The sequence below is a fragment of the Falco rusticolus genome, chromosome 1 (genome assembly GCF_015220075.1).
Source record: "Falco rusticolus isolate bFalRus1 chromosome 1, bFalRus1.pri, whole genome shotgun sequence".
In the NCBI taxonomy this organism is placed as follows: domain Eukaryota; kingdom Metazoa; phylum Chordata; class Aves; order Falconiformes; family Falconidae; genus Falco; species Falco rusticolus.
In genome coordinates, this window is record NC_051187.1 from 84,761,678 (window position 1) to 84,781,585 (window position 19,908).

The window sequence follows — 19,908 nt, forward strand, 5'->3', positions numbered from 1 at the left end:
ACTAGTTACTGGTTTTGCTTTGAGTCAGTAACACACGCTATGCTTGCAAACAGAAAACAGCACAATTTTTAAGCCTGCCTTATTGTAAAGTAACTTCCTGTTTGCAGAACTCTTACGAAGGTTTAGCACATTTAAATTAGCATATATTGGAGGAAGTTGCCTAGATATTTGCTTTGAAAGTTTTCATATTACACACTAAATTAAGTCAGCTGAAACCTAGGCCTTATAATATTTTACTTTAATTTATGTACATGTAAACAGTGTGCAGTTAAAACAAACACTGCAATTGACTGAATACATATTTAAGGCAAAGCTGTAAAATGCAGGAATCTGTGCACTTTAGACATTTTAATTTTTTTTAAAATCATAGAAGCCTATAAAATTATTTAACAGGGGAATTAGCTCAGTAAATATAAAATTAGGCTATTTATTCTCCCAGTGTTCAGTTATTCAGGCAAATTCACATCCTGGGGTTGCATGGACAAAAAATTGTTATTAGATTTGGCACAGACAGATTCCAGGTTAATTACCACAACAGTTTATGTCATTTTGAATATAATTCCCTCTACAAACTCCTTCCCCATACATGTCAGCCAGCTGCTAATTTGTTCATCTTGTAAAATAAATTTAGAGAGCAAATTTCTTTGGATTTAAAGTAAGCCACTGACATCCACAATACCCCCTCAGTGCTGAGCACGGTCTCTAATTCACCAGAATTACTGAATGATACCAATTCTGATTTCCTTTTCTAAATCCTTCCATCACTTAAAAAAATATTTTCCCTCTCTATGCCACAAAAATACTTTTGTATCATTGAAGCGAGAGTAGGGGCATTGTATAGTTGGTCATTACATTTTACCAATTCTGTGCAAAAATTAGCCTCCTGCATTATGAAGCACAATTATGTGCAAAGACAATTCTGTAAACTCATCAGCAAAGGATGTGCTTAGGATCTAAATTAAATTTTACCTCAAAGCATTTGCTTCTGGAAAGAAAAAAACTCAAATTGTCTTTAACAGCAGCAATTCCTATAAAGTTTTCCCAGTGAAACATTAGAGATTGACTTACTTGCTCTTCCTTTCCTACCAGAGAGATCAAAGTTTGTTAAGGAAGCTAAATTTGACAGACAAATTCTTGGTCTTACAAAGGATAGATTTGGAGACTTCATTGATTTACTAAAGGAATAAGCAGTAGTAATAAAATTCCTTGCACACATTATTCAAAGCTAGAAAAGCTAGCACCTGTCAGGGAGCCAAGCTTTCTATTCTTCATCCTTATTTTTCTCTCTGACAGGAAGGGAAGCTGTCATTAGTGAAAGTTTTGGTAACTTTGTAACCAAGACTTTCATCCTCCCAGAATTTCATTCAACTCTCCTATGCATTGATAGAAAGAGCATCACTGAGACATCAGGGAGGAATATCTATCTATCGCTACTGATCAATCCCCAATACATGCTGCTAACCAGAAGATGGAATGGTCCGCATCCTATACCTGTTGCCTCAAAGCCACCTAGTCACCTGAAAATAGACTAAATCACACTTCATCAATCAGACTATGGACCATCTCCACTGAAAAGGCTGTGATCGCACTCTCTTTGATTTATAGAGTATGCGTTTCTGCCTTTTAGTGCCTTTCACTGAGATATGACAAGACCCCACACAGAGCTGGTAAAGAGCTTTAAATGAAAAAGAACAGCAATATTTGCAGCATCCCTAGGGGCCAAAATCTTCATGCGGTCCTTCTTCTGCCCTTCAATATGAGAGCTCTGACACCGTGACAGCTTTAATAGATACCCAAGAGGCAGAACAAGAAAGGAAGATCTTTGTAGTCCATCTTGTCTTTTTTAAAATGCTGAGGGATATTAAAACAGTGAAGCAGTAATACTTGGGGCCAAGGGAAACAGGTAATAAGACAGTGCTTTAAAGTAAAATAGTAATGTTTAGGAAGTGACACAAGAAAAACACGAAGAAATTCAGTTAGAATATTTCTGCCCACAGTTCTTATCACAAGAAAAAAAATCAAACGCTTCAATTTATAATTTCAAAGGTTAAATCTCAGTTACATCTTCTGGGGATTTCTTGCTTAATTTTACATCTTCCACAACTTACTTTTGAATTTTATTTCATCTACAAAATAGGCTTTATAATTGGCCTATTGTTAATACATAGCTTCATAAACATTCTAGATAAAGCAAATAAAAACAGTAACAGAGAATATAGAGAATAAAAATCTTGTGCTGTATAAACAGGCATTATCCACAGTTAATAATGACAAATGTAACACCATCTATCTTTAATCACAAAGTACTTTATAAAAATTATGGCCCAGCACTACTGTAATTAAATTAATGGAAGCTTAGTAATTGAGTTCAAGGGGACTAGAGCCTGCCTTTTCACAATGCAAGATAAACATCGAAGGATCAGTTTAATCTCCAGTAAATGGGCCACCTCTGCAAACAAAGGTGATCATTGCTTTACAGATGACATTAACTCTAGGACTTCAGAAGAGGAAGGAAATAATTTTTTGCAGGTGACTAAGATAAGACATGCAATTCATTCTGGGTTATGTTTAATTTTTTGGTTAATTATAAAACAATAAAAAAAGCTAGCTAACAACAACAACAAAAAAAATATCCCCCATTCTCATGTCTTTTCCCTCCACCCCCCAATCTATAAAGACAGATATGAAACAGGAGGTTACTCACCGTCGAGGAGTCACTGCTTCCGGTCTCAAGCGTAGCTCCCTCAGCACAGGTGGGTGGGTGGGTAGAAAGTTGACTAGCCCTGCCCCCATCTATGACATCACACTCTACCTCATAAAAGGTAGTGAAAGTGCTCTGAACTCCAGTCTGATTTCCGAGAGATACAGAAAAGAGATAGTGAGAGAGAGAGCAAGGGAAATATTGTGCCGTAGCGTAGAGGTGAGGAGAGAGGAAAACATGTGCTGAAGGAGCTATGCTTGGTCAAGGAAACAGGGACTCTTCCACGATGAGTGACCCCGCTGTCTGCTGGTTCCTCTCACTTGCTCCCATAGCACAGGTTAAGCATGCAAGCCCTACAGGGTTTGCTGATTGGGAAAGGGTATAAAATTTGGCACCTTTTGATGAAAACCAGAGAGGATAGAAAGCTCTATCCACATTAAAATCTGATTGACATTAGATTGAGCATCAAATTGGTTAAAAGACCTCCAAGCAGCACAATTTTGTGTATGGTTTTGAACAGCCGAACTGCACAAAAACATAAACACTGATGCAAGCAGCTGAAATTCCAGTGACTACAACTGGAATTACACTTGTGTCCACCCGTGCTGAATAAACATTAGACAGTCCACACCTCTGAGCTGCCCCGTAATTGAGTAAGCCAGAGGACAGGCCACCAACATCACTACGTGAAGGTCAGGAAAGAATTATATTTTTTTCACATTGAAAATGAGAACTGGCAAACTGTGCTGAAAGAACAAGTGAGGGAAGTATAAAAAATCTGGGCATACATTTATTTACAGAGCACACTTTAAAGTTCCAGAAAATATCAACAAAATTTCAAAGAGGTAATGTTTTTCAACACTGTACATTTTCAGACAATGACAACCTTATAGGCTGAAGCACATTATTTTTTCCCAAACAATTTTCCAAGAATTGAAACTGGAGGGCTTAAAATGGGATATTCATTCTACTTTATTATAAATGGAATTTTTATCATCCAAATTCTGGAAAAGCAGGTTTGAGAGTAAACATAATTGCTTATATTATCCACCAGTATTTTCATAATAACCTAGCTGTATACTAAAATTAAAAAAAAAAAAAAAAGTATACGCTGTTAAACCTCTCAATTAAATGAAACTGCTTAGAGAATGGGGGACTATTCAGTGCCATTACAGAGTGCTAGCATAAGATCCTGCCTTTTGGAAGAGGAAAAATTATTGCTTCTTAAATCTCTTTGAAGAGCATGTATTATAAGCACACAGAGTTAATATTGAAGTTTTCCCTTAAGCTTTTTGTTGCTACAATCATCATGTAAATTCTAACCTAATAATGATTATTTTTTCAGTCTTAGTAACGATTAATGTGTATTCCCTGCTCTGTTTGTGTGCTCTGTTTTTCTCTCCTTTCCTCCTATTAAAAAAAGAAACTCTGTGACTAATGCCTAGTACCAGTCACTTCACCTAAAAACAGAAGTACTTTTCTTCTTTACTGTTGAAACTTTGATCATAATCTAATCCTGCAGTATCTGAAGATGCAACTTTAAACCAGTATATTTGTGGATTTTAAACCTCGACAAATCAGCTAGTCCAGTAGACTAAATTAAGAGCTGTTGTGACTGTTAAAGATGATAAATAACTTCAGGAACACAATGCAAAACTAGGCTGCATCTGAGTAATGCAAAGTGATGATAGTGCTGTGAATTTCAGTTGATAATTGAATTAAACATATGTCTGTCTGATTTCTCACTACCTCATCTTGATTTCAAACTATTTGTATGTATGAAGATAGTGGGAAGAAAAAAGGTTTCTGGTACCTTGTTTTTCATCTACTCCTTATTAACATGTATGCCTACTAGTCTGCCAAATAGAAAAGAAAAATTGAATTTTTAAAGGGTTTTATGGTAAAAGGTACCAAGTGGAATTCAGTTAATTCATGACTTAGGTAACCTATGACTTGAATATTGCACCACACTTGTTTTTGCCAAATAAAGTAGGAATATATTTTGAACTACTGTGACCACTAGACCTTATGAAGCCTAAGCAGGATTGCTCATTCTGATAAAGATAAGGATGGCCAGAGGATGTAGCCTTAAATATGAGAAATATTACACTTGTAGTAGCAGTTCTAAGATGTTCTATAAAGAAATAAATTATATTTTATTGGAATAGAAATGTATGGAAGTAGCACAATTAAATCCTGGAAGAGAGTGTGGCCAAGAATATTCTCCAGTAACAACACAAGATGAGAAATATGGAGAAATATAGCAGATTCCATCATGATAATGTGATACAAAAAGTTCAATAGATTAGGTGGAAGATAATATGCTGGATAGTATTTTGGGGCTAGCACTGTTCAATCTGAAATATTATTTTGACCTCCTTAGTACGATATCTGTAGTTGATAAAGGGAAAATTAAGGGAAGAGCAAAAAAGATGACTGACCCATGAACATACACAAGAATACATTACTGGCCTAAACATTTAACAAAAGCAGAGAAAGAATATACCTGAACGAAAACATTTTTTAAATTTATGTACATTCAAGAAAAAAGGGAAATATTCCAAGTGTTCCAAGGAATACAACTGAGATTAATTAAATGAATGCATGGAAATGCAGAGAGACAGTAAGTGAACAATTTACTATAAAGTATTTTCTTAAGGGACAGAAGTTAAGCCTAACAGCATAAGACAATCATGTGAATGCAGATTAAATCATTGATTTAAACACTTGCACCCAGGCACCAGAAATCTATATATATATAGACTATATATAAAAAAAGGGTCCATGTTCACTCTGACATCAAAGATCTATCACACAAAACAACAAAGTGCTTGCTTTCTTGCTTAAAAAGATGGACAGACAATTTGGAATGGGAAGGCACCACAAGGTACCAGTGGCTGCTTTCTATAAAGTTTGAGTACAGCAAAGCTGTGACAAGCTGAAGAGTACCAACGGTGCAGAAACATTGTATGCACTACCAGTAGACCTACAGAAGGTAAAAACGGATATATTTTAAGAAATTGAAACAACAGATTGAAAAAAATCCGTAAAAATACCAAGCTGATGCACACCATAAAAGTTTGAGACCTTCACACAGACCCACCTCCGGCCCAAAGATGTCCTGTTGCTGTAGTGGATCATCTTGATGGACAAATGGAAAAATCTTTGTTGCTTATTATCTGAGCTGAATGCTGAAACATGTAACATCCCATCTGAGACTGAGTAAAACTGTAACTTCCTTAATCATTTGACAAAGGGAATGCTAAAACTATTTGCCGGTATAAAAAAAGATGAAAATGCTTCTGCAGTATTTTGAATGATACTGATGCTCTAATTATAGAGTTCTAATTTGGTCTTTGACGAGAGTTAGGACACATCACTTATATGCTTCATCTTATTTTCTAGTGATACTATTGCCTACCCTGGTAACCTAGTTCACAAGGTACTTTGATGATGTATTAATCAGAATTATAAAGAATTGATGTTAAAAGAAAGCATTTAAGAATATTTAATGGTAAGAGGTTAGGACTGATTTTTCTGATACTGGATAGGTTTTTACTTTGATTCCATATCAATATCTTCAATACATTATACAAAAGAAACAATTTTTGTTGATGCAGCTGATTATCAGTTATGTAAGATTATGTGATATAAGAATAAGCATATTTTTCTCTTTCCTCTGTGAGGTTCATAAATAATAATAGTAAGAGTAATAATAATGTGCTCCAAGTGTGGAAAAAAATATTTCAGAGGTTAAAGATATAAGGCAAATTTTAAACTTCCTCACGCAGTTTGATCCCTTCCTAAAGGCTATTATAGTGTCCTACATTTAAAGGAAATATGTTCCTATTGTGAGTTTTATTAAATATTTTGTTGTAAGGTGTTTTGTTCAGTATTTGCAATTGATTCTGTTCTGGCTGGAAAAACCTGTTGATGCTTTCCCTTGAGGGTATGTCTTCTTGTCTGTGAGTATTTCTCTGTGTGTTACTCATCTGCAACACAGGTTGTCAAGAACCATAATTAAAGTCAAAGAAACTGATGAGTCTGAACTGAAGTTGTTATTCTTTTAATATCTGTAAAAGCATCATCTGGTAGTATTTTTAGAAGTGAGACTAAGTTTTACCACAACCCAAATCAAGAAGTTAAATAATTGCAAGAGCTAAAAGATGTACTTCTGTATAAGAAACAGTCCAAAATCTCCTATTCTGTGTTAAATCTGTCATCATGTAAGTTCAGTTCTCCATAATTCCCATGTGCAAGAAACAAACCTAATAATTTTTATTTAAAGCCTCAGGATGTACCTATTAGCAAACCTATGCTGTGCATGAAGGAGGCCAACTGAGAATGCCCCAAGGGAAAAGAATTCTTATTTAATACAAAATAGTGAAGCTTGGCTCCAAACTACCTCCTTTAAAGGCAGTAAGACAGGAAAAGAAGTGAACATGAGACAGCACTGAAGTCCTTTCTTTCTTTATAGTAATTTTTTACAGGAATAGTCCTTTAGGACCATACCTCAGGGTACGTTAGAATGTTCTCTAAGCCTTGCTAATTATTGCAGGGCTGGTGCAATTTGTGTATCAGAAAGCCATAATGTTCTCATTTTCTTCCCATCTCATTCATCATGGTCTGGAATACGAAAACAAGCTGAACTGAAACTATAACTGCTGTAGCAGGTGGGCTTGGGATTTTAGAGTGGTTACTATTTTTAAAACAAACGCAGTATGTAATGAAGAATATACATTAGTACTTCCTTCAATTCTCTAATATTTTTCTATGTTCATATGTGTTTCAGGCCTCAGTCTTGAATCCATAACACTTTGCTTTGCTCTCATGGAATTAAATGGCTTAACATCATTTGGTATCAGAAATGTTTTTCTTTGCAGCAAACTCTTCTAATGAGAAATTTCAGTAAATGTAATCTTCAGAAATTCATGAATATTTGCTACTGGATAAAGCAAAGAACATGTTCCCTGTAGCCAAAATGTTTCTTAATAAGGATAAACATCTGACCCGTCTAAATTTTAATCTACTAAATGTAGACATATAGGTGGAGTGCATGCTTCTTGTCTCCATGAATATATTCTAATAAAGACAAGTGCAGTGTGATTTTGCCTTGCAAATGAAATTCTAGATAACATCTTTCCATTTATGCAGGATATATTGTTTCATATTTATGTGTATGTGTGTTTCCATGTGCATTTGTATACAATGAGGTATTATCTTAGTCATGAAAATAGCCTTATATCAAACCATTGTAGCTTCAAAAGAACTGAGATTATTTCATTATTTTTTTTGTTGAAATTTTCAGTTCTGTCTTAAGCTCATTCATCTGCTTTTCCTTACATAATGTAAACTCTGCCCACCACCAATCCACCTTCACTCAGCTGCTTGAAGACATAACCATAACACTAACAAAAACAAATCAACCTTTCCAAAGTTTTGTGATATTCTTTATTCTTTATGTGGAACATGCTTATGATCCCCCAGATGCCCAAAGCTCAGGATATTATTGTCCAATCAAGTTATAAAGGCAAATGGTTATAAAACCATGTGAACTCACAGATGTAGAAATAAGATCCTATGGGATCTTTCACTTAACTGAATCAAAATGCTGTATAAACGTCACTTGAAAGAGCTCTCTGGAGGTCTCTTGAACAACCTTCAACTTGAAATGAGTTCATTACCAACAGTAGATCCACTCAGCTGCTGCAATGTCTCCCTGGGACTTGAATCCCTCCAAAGATGCCAACTGCATAAACCCTCTGGGCTTCCTAGACCACAGTACTTTTACTGGGAAGCAACAGATGAAATTAATCTAATGAGCTAAATCTTTATTATTGTTACATATTTGGAGGAGGTATTGTAAATGGTTTTAGAACCACTACAGATAATCTGTTTATGTCTTTTTCTTTTTTCTATCCATCTTAGAGGTGTTTCATAGGATAATTAGGAATTCTTCACTGTTTTAACTTTCAAAAAGCTCTAAGATGGTGTTTCCATAAAATACATCATACATAATGAATATACGACCATGAGGGTTTTTACTAGTACTCATTTTGATTAACCTGCACAACTCACTGATGCCTTTATCCTTTAGGAGTAGTAAATTGCCTCAGTGTCCTGATGATAATTTTTTTATTTTACCACATCATCAGGTAGTCCCTTTTTTGGACAATGTATTGAGGGATACAGCCTATGCCAGCAGGAGCTGAAGACTCCTTTGTTAGTAAAAAATAGAAAAGCTAAAAACCAATTTGTTCCAGATAAAGGCTTATCAAAACCTGTATATTTAGAAGTATCACATGCTTCATGTAGCCATAAATTTTAGAACATAGTACACTTACTATGGCTTTATTTTACCTTCTCACATATCAATATGTCTGCATACATTCAAACACATATGCAGAGGTTAGTTAAATATATCCCCATCCCAAAAGGCACAGCTGAAATGTCTCCCTGTATTTTTCATTTCCTTCATTTCTTCCAAAGCAGATGCCCTGAGCTAGTTGAATATACACTGCAAATAAAGTCTCTCACTTTCCCCACCTAGCCCTAGCCTTCCTGTTCTGGAAGCTGTCTTTTTACAGTGGTAACTTCAGGCCTGAAATAAAGACCCTACTTTTTTATTTTGTCTCCTCACTTGTCCTACTAGAAGAGTAGATATTATTGTGGAGTCCAACCAACTTTATGGTCCTGAGTTTATCTTATTCCTTTTCCACGACTGCAATTCTTTGATTTCATATTCCTATCTTGCTTTTGGTTGGGCTTTTTCTTCCTGACTCTTTCATATGTCATATTTCAAGTTCCTTGGCTTACTTCCTTATTACTTCCAAAGTCCTCTCCTTTACCCACTGCTTTCATTCCATGTCTCAAAACAGAACTCCTGTCCACCAACTCCATTGTAAACAAATATAATTCCATCAGTCCCATCTTACATTATTTTCTCAGCATTAGTACATATGATATACTGTTCATATTTCCAAACTCCCTTTTAGCCATTCTAAATGTTTACTATAGTCTTGTGGGTAAACATGAAAAACAACTTGCAAAACCCCCCCAAAACCAAAAAACAAACAAACAAAATAAAAAAAAAACACCACACCTAAATTATTAAATTAAACAAGAAAATCATAAAAATCAAATCATAAGCAGTTTAGTGATTATCTATAGGGTCCATGGGTCCATCTTTCTCTTCTCTTTATCAATTTGAGTATATTCACTTGTGTTATATCCATTGTCATGTATTGCCATAACCCAAACCCTTGTCTTGCAATGATGTCAGCTTAGACATAGGACTGTATCACTTCTTTGTGGTGCATAATTCTTTGGGCATCCACTGTCCAAGAAACATGAACACAGCAATTATTTAGGTGTAACTGCTCTTACCCTCAGCTCCAAATAAATTGAATCACTAGCAGTAAAACCCACAAAATTTCTATTAGTGATATCAATCATTAATGACAGCTAGGTCTTAGCTCAGGTGTTTTCTACTGAAAACACTGACAGCTTGCCAATCCAGGCAGTGCAGCCTAGAAATATCTAGAAAGTCTGGTTTTGTCAGACTGTTCCTGTGAGTATACTTCATGTAGCATTCTTCCATGTCTGATATAAATTAACAGTAAAACTTATTTTTTTGCTAGCTAAGTAACAGGAGTAACCTTTTTGTTCTCCTGAGAATCTTGAATAAAAGGAATCCTACAGTTTTGTCCATTGGCCAACTCTCCCTTCAGCAAACCTTTTTTTACATAGTGCTAATTTTTTGCCTGATTCAGGAGGTATTAAATTGCTTTATTTACCAAACTCCAAAACAACACTTTCTCCATACTCTATAAGAATTTTAAATGTAAAGGTTCTCCCTGATTGCCTAGTTGAAAACAAAGAAAAAACTCTAGAAAGGCTTTCTGATGCGGGGAAATGAAATAACACATCAGTGGCTCTTAAATAACTGTTTATGCATAGGCTCTTAATCCAAATTCTATGAAAGACAGCCTTACTCACTTTTAATAGCAGGTGAACTTCAAATCACCTGACTTTGAGTCTATAGAATTCGTAAGTAGCAACTTATGATACTTCACTGGCCATACACGTACCAACTTGCTTTTACAGCACAAGGTAGTTTATGGTGATTTGGGCTTAAATGAAAGAAAAGAAGGACCTTTAAACCATTTTGGTTTAAAAGATGTAAGATCCATTGGCAGAATTGGTAGGGAAACTGTTTGCCAGCTCACCTGAAATAACTGCTGGATGCACACTATTATTTTGTGATAAATAATGAGGCTCATTCATTTTTGATGACTAGCTATTTCCAGTTACCTTATTCTTATCACTACTCAAGAACAAACATACAATTATTTTGAAGTATATCCCATATCTGTTAAGATTTTTACATAACCAACCTCCCAGTCCAGGAATTTTCATAACATCCTACCCAAATTTAATGGAGGCTCCAGCCTTTTTACCTTCCTTTCCCCCAAAGCCCTCACTTAAATTCACCAAGATCAACATGTTATAAGAATTATAAATATATAAAGATTATAAGAATACTTCTTTTAGTATAGTAGCTGAGCCTATTATGCAAATATAAATAGGCATTTGAAAACAATTGGAAACTGGACCCAGATAAAGTTTATGTTTGGACTGTGCTTTGGCTGTTGATCCAATATTTTTGGACAGTGTTCAAAGGTATATGGCTGTTACTCTGTGTGACACTGCATATCTACCTGGCTCAGAAGTTTAAGACTCTTTGAGCAAATTTTCTGATAATACAGCTGATTGTATCTGTGGAGCTCTATATCAAAACAACATGATAGGGGGCTGCCTTGGATAAGGGATTGTCTTAGATTCTGTCTTTAATCTGCAGGGAAGACTCTAGTAACTAACTTATGTACTAACATAAACAAGAATTTAAAAAAATGCAAGTTCATAGCCTAAATGGGTAGTAGGTAAATGAGCTGGTTAGCTTCAGAGCAGCAGTAAACAGAACAAGTGGATATTTATTCTAGAGTAAGAAATGAATATATAGATCTGTTTTATTGTAATGGCCTAGCTAACAAGTCGGACAGAAACACTAAAAAAATAAAGCAGCCCTAGAGATAGAAGAAGTCTGAATTTTTATCCAAATAACAAACATCGTGCTTAAAACCAACACTACTCAACAAAAGCAGCTAGCACAAAAAGGCTATCTATCAGCAAGAGCGAAATATATGTAAATGATATTTACTTCACTGAGAGTAGCATATGCTCAGCACCTCAGAGGATTCATTCCAATACAATAGTGCAACTGATTATGAAGTAAACATACATTACATTAAATAAACTAAGGCAAGAGAGAAAGAAAATTATTTTGAAGTGCTTATAGTCTGTGATTTTTGTAAAGAAAGTTGTTTATTCTTAGAGAAGAGTTAGAAATTGAATATTCAAATTTAAAATTACAGAAACATCTATTTGTTTATGGACCATCGTCAAAAACACTATTATTAGGAAAAAGGGTATTATCTACATAGATTAGAAATTAAAAAAATATTTTCCATTTTTTAAATATTAATTCTTTTTTTGCTTTTATCTAACTTCCTCCTCACCCCTTTTCTTTACTTTCTTCCCTGTAATATTCTTCAAGTTTACAAGGCTCCACACTGAAGAACAGGTATCATATAGTTTTTCTCTATTTTAGTTTTCAAAACTCAACTGGAATCAGGAATTGATTTTCGCTTTGCAACATAAAGGACTGAATTAACAGATAATCTAAATTGGCTTTGCTCCATTGATATTAATAAAGTTACGCTGATTAATGCTAACTCTCAATTGCCAGATCTTGCTTATCTGGTGAAAATAATTTTGCTATCTGCATGCAGGGAATTTGATGGGAAAGATCAAAAGAGAGAAAGAGCTGGGGGAAAAGGAATGGAAGAAAGAAAGGGAAAAATAACAGTGAGTGCTTTACTGAAATAATTTACACTTCAGGAGTGTGACATTTGCTTACTTTTTGATCTGTTTTCCTGTTTGCAGCAAAGTCAATGATGCCAAAAAAGAATCCCTTCATATGCTATGCTAGTATCATATCACTCTATAGAGTAAAAAGCAAACAAGATCAGCTTTATGCTTATTTTCAGAGATAAACCATACTGAACTACTGAGTCTTGTGAGGAAAAAAGAAATAGAACTTCCACCAAAGGATATATAGCTCATTATATGTTATGTACACAGTATTTTTGAAGTTGTTGCAACACATTTTTCTCTAACAGAACTGTAAGAACTGTAGGGTTCCTTTCATCTGTCTTTTAGGTTTTAATTGGTTTTATGTCTCTTTCCTTTTTACATAAACATACATATGCCCACACATAGATTCATACATACATATGCATACATTTCATTTATAAATATTATTAATATTCTTGATAATGCAAAAATTCAAGCAGAGACTGTACTCCCCATAATAGTTCTGAATCATAATTCATATTTTGGGTCAATCTTAGCTATACTGTGTTTCTTTGTAAACACAGTAGTAAATTACAACATTGTAATAATCATCCGGGCACTTGATATTTACATCAAAACACTTAAATATAGTGCAGTCACATAAACTTACTTCTGTAGTCATAGGTTGGGAAGTTTGATTTCTGGGTTTCTATTGTCTTTCTAACATTGTACTGTATGCAAGTTGCCAAATAATGGTATTTCATTTTAATGTAAATAAAATACTGTTTATTTGTAATTGGCTATCCAAGAGAAAATGAAGAAGAATATGGAAGCAGAAGCAGCAAGTAGACAAGCAGATGTAGATGTGCACTTGGATATCAGATCTCTGGATAGCAAAGGAGCATACAGTACCCAGCACCTTGAAGACAAACAGCTTGGAAAATGCTACTAGGGAAGCACTGTACTGTGTGTTATACCACATAACAAGATAATGCTCTCAAAAAGGGATGCACAGGAGTTCAACTCTCTATACCACCTCCTGTTCAGAGCAACAGCAGAAGAAGAAAGCTCGGCAATCTTAAAATTTTCTGTATGTCAGCACTACTGAGTCTTTGGAACAGACCCAAATAATTTCTGTGGCTGAAGCTAGTTTTTCTTTATCTGCAACTGACTGTAAAAACCCAACCAAACAGAAACACAATGGTGGTGAATCCTGGAAAGCAGCAGATGCTAACAATGCCAGACTGGAAATGATGAAGTCAAGCAGTTCGGCCACTTAAATTTTACAACGGATGGTGATGTTCCAGTAACGAATAGATGCTAGAGATTCACAATGGCTTATTCAGCATCCACATACACTGAATAAAGAGACTTGGAAAAGAAACACACACAACCACAGAAGCCAAGCTGGTAGAAGCACTGGTTTGGGTAATTGTTATAGATAGATGAATATGACAACTCAATGGGTATGAAAAGCTGGACCCAGATGGCAGTAGGTAAGAAAAGATCATAGCATTTACTATGAAGCATAGCTGTCAGCGATACAAGGTCAGATCACTCCATTAATATCAGGAAAATGGAAGAGGATCTTTTCATTGCTGTGGGAAGATCAAGGTATTAAAATTACATACGTACATACGTCAAGAAGTGAAGACCAATTGCAGGACAGACACAGGAACATTTAAGCAGCTCCTTTTAGGATTGCATATATGACTTCAGAATGTTTGATCCAAGAAAGCCTGGCAAATGGTTAAGACCTTCTATAGTGCTTTGCAAAAAATCAAAATGTTGTGTAGTTGAGAACTTTTGCTCTGACTTCTGACATGTTTGAGGAAGGCCAGTGATTTCACTGGGGAATGTTATGGATGAAATGAAGGGCACACGTTAACTGTCCTAGGAATCTTCGTACTTGATTGGGCTTAAACAATGAAAGGGTGCTTTTTCAAAACTGCATGTGAAAACAATCTTTCAAGTATCAAAGTTTCAAGTGTCTTGGGTCTCACAAATCACTGTCATTTTAAAAATACACTCAGGAGAGTGAAACATATTATACATTTACATACATGTGGCCTGTATTTGAGTAAGAAGATATCAAAGGTGTCATGGGGCTAATACTAGGGTGATCAGTTAAAAGAACAAAACAAGATAGTCATGAAGAGCAGCAATTGCTACTGCCTGGTTCTAGTAATCTCCCAGAGACACAGAGTCCAATGTTAGGAGAAGAAAGGAAAAAATACTTTAAAAATGTAGAAAATTCATAGGTTATAATATTACTGCTACTGCACATACCTGTCTTTATTTCTAAAAAAGATTGTGCGTAAAATGTTTGTAGTGTTCATTGAAAATAACTGAGATAACTGGATGGGAATTAGAGTATAAAGTCATTGTGCTTGCCAATAGTATTTGAAAACAGCACGTGCATCAAAACTTAAAATATTTTGCTGGCCTTCCAGAGTTTTTGCTAAACCTAGTGTGCATTGGAACCTGAGTGAATGAAATCCCATTAGTCATCACCATCTTAACAATATGCACTTCGTATAGAGCTGGCATCTGCACAGAGGAAGGAAATTACCAGTACTAACAAAGGAAAGAAGATTTATAATGAGCAAATATACAAAAGCTCCAAATAATTATAATATTCCCAGCTTGGCAATGACTTTCTAGGCTATGAAATTGCTTTTCTTTTGGAAGAATGAAGACTTTACAAGGTTAGTATAAACAAAGGGTAATTGGAAAATCAAATTGCTCTATGCATGTTATTGTAAGGTCTGGAATAATGGCGATAACATTTTAAAAAGCTTGCTTATGAATCACTGTATTTTTGTTTTGTACATTATTGCCATCAAAAATTCTCCCTTTGAAGAGACATAAATGGCTAAATACAAATACCAGCTTACCCCTGATACAATAAGTTCTCCTCCCAGGTTCTGAACTTCTGCCTTCACTTTGCTGCAGATATTGAGTTGGTGGCAGTAGAGGGCAATGCGCTGCAGGTAAGCTAGCAGATCCTGTTTGCAGGCTGAGTCCGGGCACTACAGACAAAAGAAATATTTGTTTAGATGCAGCAGAGTTTATATGATTACACAGAAGTAATCAGAAGAAATAGTGGCAATGTGTTTGTGTTGGGTGGATCCATTTCATTTCGTCTTTACATGAGACGATGAAATGTGAAAACTCAAACTCTACCTTTCATTCAACTCAAGACTTACAAATTGTAACCTGAAGATGCCTTATATCTTTTTGAAAAAAGAAGAAACCTCTCTCTCAGCCACTAATGAAAGACAATGAAAATCATATGATTGCTATGTTTGTGAGGGAGTTTCACTTATGCTATCAGTTTGTACAGAACAGAAGAATCTATTGAGCAGCCAAAAGCCCAAGTCTGACCTGAAACTCCAAGTTGTCTTCTAGGTGAAGACACAACATGGACCAGTTAAAGCCCAGATAAACCCAGTTCTGACTGATTACATCCACTCTAATGCCAACTCTTGGCTGTCTTGCCAGCTTCTCTGGCATTTGTGCAGACCTTCAGAGGACACAGCTCTGCTTCAGACTTGGCAGAAGCCAAGCCCCTTACTGACACACCAAGGACCAGAGAGGCAGGAGTGAGGCTGCTTGGGTTTGGTATTGACAGATTTGGCACACTTATTGCTAATGCATAAATACCTTAATCTGTGCCAGAAGAAAATTATTTTCTAAAGTGTGACGTATTACAGAGTTTCTCAGCAGATGACATCAGTATGGCAGCCCTTCCCAAGCACATAATGAGATTAGCTGGTCTTTCTGCATGTCTAAGGGATATCTCTTCATACTAGATGGAAAGCTATCTACAGTCTTGCACTATTTTGGATGCTGGGTGTCTCAATTGTGCTTTGATACAAATTACATTAGGTGAAATATGGTAGACTCACTGAAAGTTTTATAATCAAAATAACTAGAAAAGGCCCAGGTACTATTTATTCATAGCCTTTGGGACTCTCAATAGAAACTGCATCATCCCCCACAATAACAACAGCAGGATAAACAACACTCTTGTATTTAATATTCAAAGCCTTGCCTCAGGAGAACAGACCTCAGTAATTCGCTGTGATGAAACACTGCTGAAAGGGTCCATTGCTAACAGCCTGTCTCCAGTAAATTACTCTTTGGGGCTACCCAGCAAAGTGTGACTGACAATGTTCTTTGAATGTATAGCTTAAGAAACAAAGATTCCACGCTATGTCTTTTTAGCATCTTACAAAGTTTATGCTCAATTTTCGTAAAACATTATCAGAACACTTAAACAAAACCTGATACAATTGAACACACGAGTCAACAGCATCACAGCCTCTGACCTGAGATGACTGCTCTAGCCCCAACAGCTAATGCTGGCAAAGGATATGTTTGTGGTGAAGTAGTTGCATATACTGTCATCTATAACCCTGAAAGCAGTTTGCTTGTTTTCTCTCCTTTTAAAACTAACAGTAAACAAAGCTGGAGGTTCATTGTGGCTGTTAGGCTTAATCTGCTCTATACTTATGGCAATGCTATAATGCCTCTGTTTCTCAGACAGTTGCCACATTGTTCAGGCGTGAATCCCTAAGAGATCTCTTCTCCCTACTGGTGACAATTTAATACAGAAATACTTACTTTGCTTTTGAAGTCTATGAACTGAAAGAAATGAACTTTAAAGCAATACTTCTAGAGAGCTGACAAGGCTTTAAATACAAGTACCTTGGAGCAAATGAAAACTTAAGATCTCTCTCATTGGAACAGTAATTATAAATGCAACTGTCCATAAAGAGTTTAAATTACATACACGTCTCCAAAGTTCTGTAAAATATCATTAAAGTGCAAACATTAAAACAAACACTTCATTCTCATAGTGATTTTACTGTTTATTATTAAAGTGTACATGGTACAGTCTTCTGAAATTTAAAATGTAACTCAAGCCAATGCATTCTAAGCATAGTAAGTCTCTGTCTTCCTTTCTTTAAAATATTCCACCTCTGCAAATACTGTAGACAGGAATTTCATCAGCTGACAGATGGATTTCTTCTTTCTTATGCTAAAATGAACAGATGCTACATCTGAAGGATTGGAATGGGTTAACTACAGGAAAAATGCCTGCTGATAATGAAGAAAACCTAATCCCAAAATTTCTGAGTTTATAGGAAAATGGGCAGCTTCAGGTTTCTTGCCACTCTGGCCCCTATTCCCTGGCAGGATGTGTTACGCTTTTACATGCTTACTTGAATAACAAAAAACAAACAAACAAAAAAAAGTATTTATTTTGAAGAGAAAGACTAGAGGCAGGGAAGTTATCAATATCCACTTCCACCAAAATTTCTCCTGATGAGATTGAAAGGAAAATAACTATAGGAAGTTTACAAGGGAAAAAATAGTCAAATCTACTTTGCCTCAATCTACAATTAGCTACCTAGAACCTGGTTTCAAAATTTGGTTCTTGACTTCTAATATGATGCTTCCTCTTGCTCTCCCAACGGATAGATAACTCAATTTGAAAGAAAAGAGCTGAATATAGCAAGCTTATCTTTCCAGTTATGATATGAATTTGGTAATGGGATTGAGGACACAGACCCTTAGAACATGGAGCATGGGGCTGTAAGGTGAAAGCACAATACCTTCATGCAAAGCATTAGAAAGGGAGCCAGGGAAACTTGAAAAAGAAAAGTGCTATATTGAGGGGAAATTGCTGGAAGACCAAGGTGAAAAGAATATAAGGATTTCTAAGCATATGGCAAGGGTAAGAGAGCATCCAAGTCTCTACTGCTTTCATGGCAGGAAATACATCAGTCTAATTCTAATACAATCACCTGGGTCCAGAATTGAGGCTGTGGAACAATTCAAGCATTTCTGAGGTTTAGAGAGACTCATCTATGACCTTCCTGTACTGCAAAACCCAAGCTGATTGGTACAGAAGCAGCAACTTATATTCAATGGGTAGATCAGTAACCAGGCAGTGATTTTCAACAGGTAATTTTTTGACAAGTAAAGATAATATTTTCCTGCAAAAGATAACTCATTGATAGAGGTTACATCATGTCTCTGCTCATTTTTGTGCTTACCTGATCAGCTACTGCCCGTGCCAATTTGTCCATCCTCGATCCTGCTTCTGCAATCTTCTTGGCCGCATTAATGACATCTGATGTGTTCTTCAGGGGACCTTTACCTCTGTGAAATACAATACAATTATGCACAATCTAAATAAATCATGAAAGGCAACAGTTTTAGTGACCCTGTTTAGTGTTTGATTTTAAAATAGTAATAAGAATGGCTTCTTAATTTATTACAATTTCATCTTTAACTACTTTACAGTACAGCTTGATTAAGAAATCGGTCTGCTATATTTCCTCTCTCTTACAAAATGCCTCACTAGCAATTTAGTTTGATGTGCCTTCAATCACATGATCAATACTTAAAAGTATATGCATTTTTAAGTGCTCATTAAGCCAACATTCTTTCTGGAATACGTAACTATTTCAAAATCATGTTATTCCCAAACCAATGCTATAGGTTAAGCCTGTCATGTCTGGAGCAAGAATGTCACATTTTAGAAAACACTTTTTTGTAGATTTTTGTCAGAAAACAAAGATACATGAAGCATAATCCTTATGTTACACTTCAATGTTACACTTAAAACATGTATAATTAAAGATTGATCTTTCATTATACTTTTAAGATGATGCACAAAATTCTGATTTTAGTCATTAAAATTACCAAAATGTACATAGACAAAGAGTAGTTACTGCAGACTTTTCTGAGTTTTCTTCAGATTCAGAACTTTAATCCGGTTTGTAATAATAAATTTGCTACTGCTTCTGAGAATCCTCAGTTGGGAGATTAATTTCCTTTTTTGAGTGTGGGGTGGGTTTTTTTTGTTTGTTTGTTTGTTTTGTTTTGTTGGGTTTTTTAATATATTATGTGGAGAAATAATACTTCAGACAAGACTGATGGAAAATCATAATATGAACTAAGGGGTTTTTTTAAACTAAAACTGAAGGCTTTTTTTCTAAGCACAACATAGTATTATTTTTGCATTTTTTTCATCTATAATGCCAAGAGTAATATACTAAACCCTATTTCCATTTTATAAATTCTTTCCGTACTTTCATTTCCACCTTAAACAGATATTGGAAAACAAAAAGTATCCCACTTTTGTTGAACTTAAATTGTAGGAAAAATCTTTCAGAATGACCTCGTATGATTATACATCAATTATATCAGTAGATCTGACTGTCACAAACTTGATGCATTTGCAAAATTATTATATTTTAATACTGCTGAGGTTA

The 19,908-nt window shown here is 35.3% G+C and overlaps 1 protein-coding gene across 2 annotated transcripts in view; it reads right to left on the minus strand.

Annotated features, from left to right (window-relative positions):
- CTNNA2 (catenin alpha 2) overlaps positions 1–19,908 on the minus strand; it is a 515,202-nt gene that overhangs the window by 14,666 nt on the left and 480,628 nt on the right. The window contains exons 16-18 of one of the 2 annotated variants that reach the window (XM_037387510.1): positions 18,685–18,790; positions 15,514–15,648; positions 2,705–2,848 (exon numbers count right to left, since the gene is read on the minus strand). In XM_037387510.1, the coding sequence (XP_037243407.1) occupies positions 2,705–2,848; positions 15,514–15,648; positions 18,685–18,790 (385 nt within the window). The remainder of the gene's footprint in view (positions 1–2,704; positions 2,849–15,513; positions 15,649–18,684; positions 18,791–19,908) is intronic. The other variant, XM_037387521.1, reaches the window with a different exon arrangement.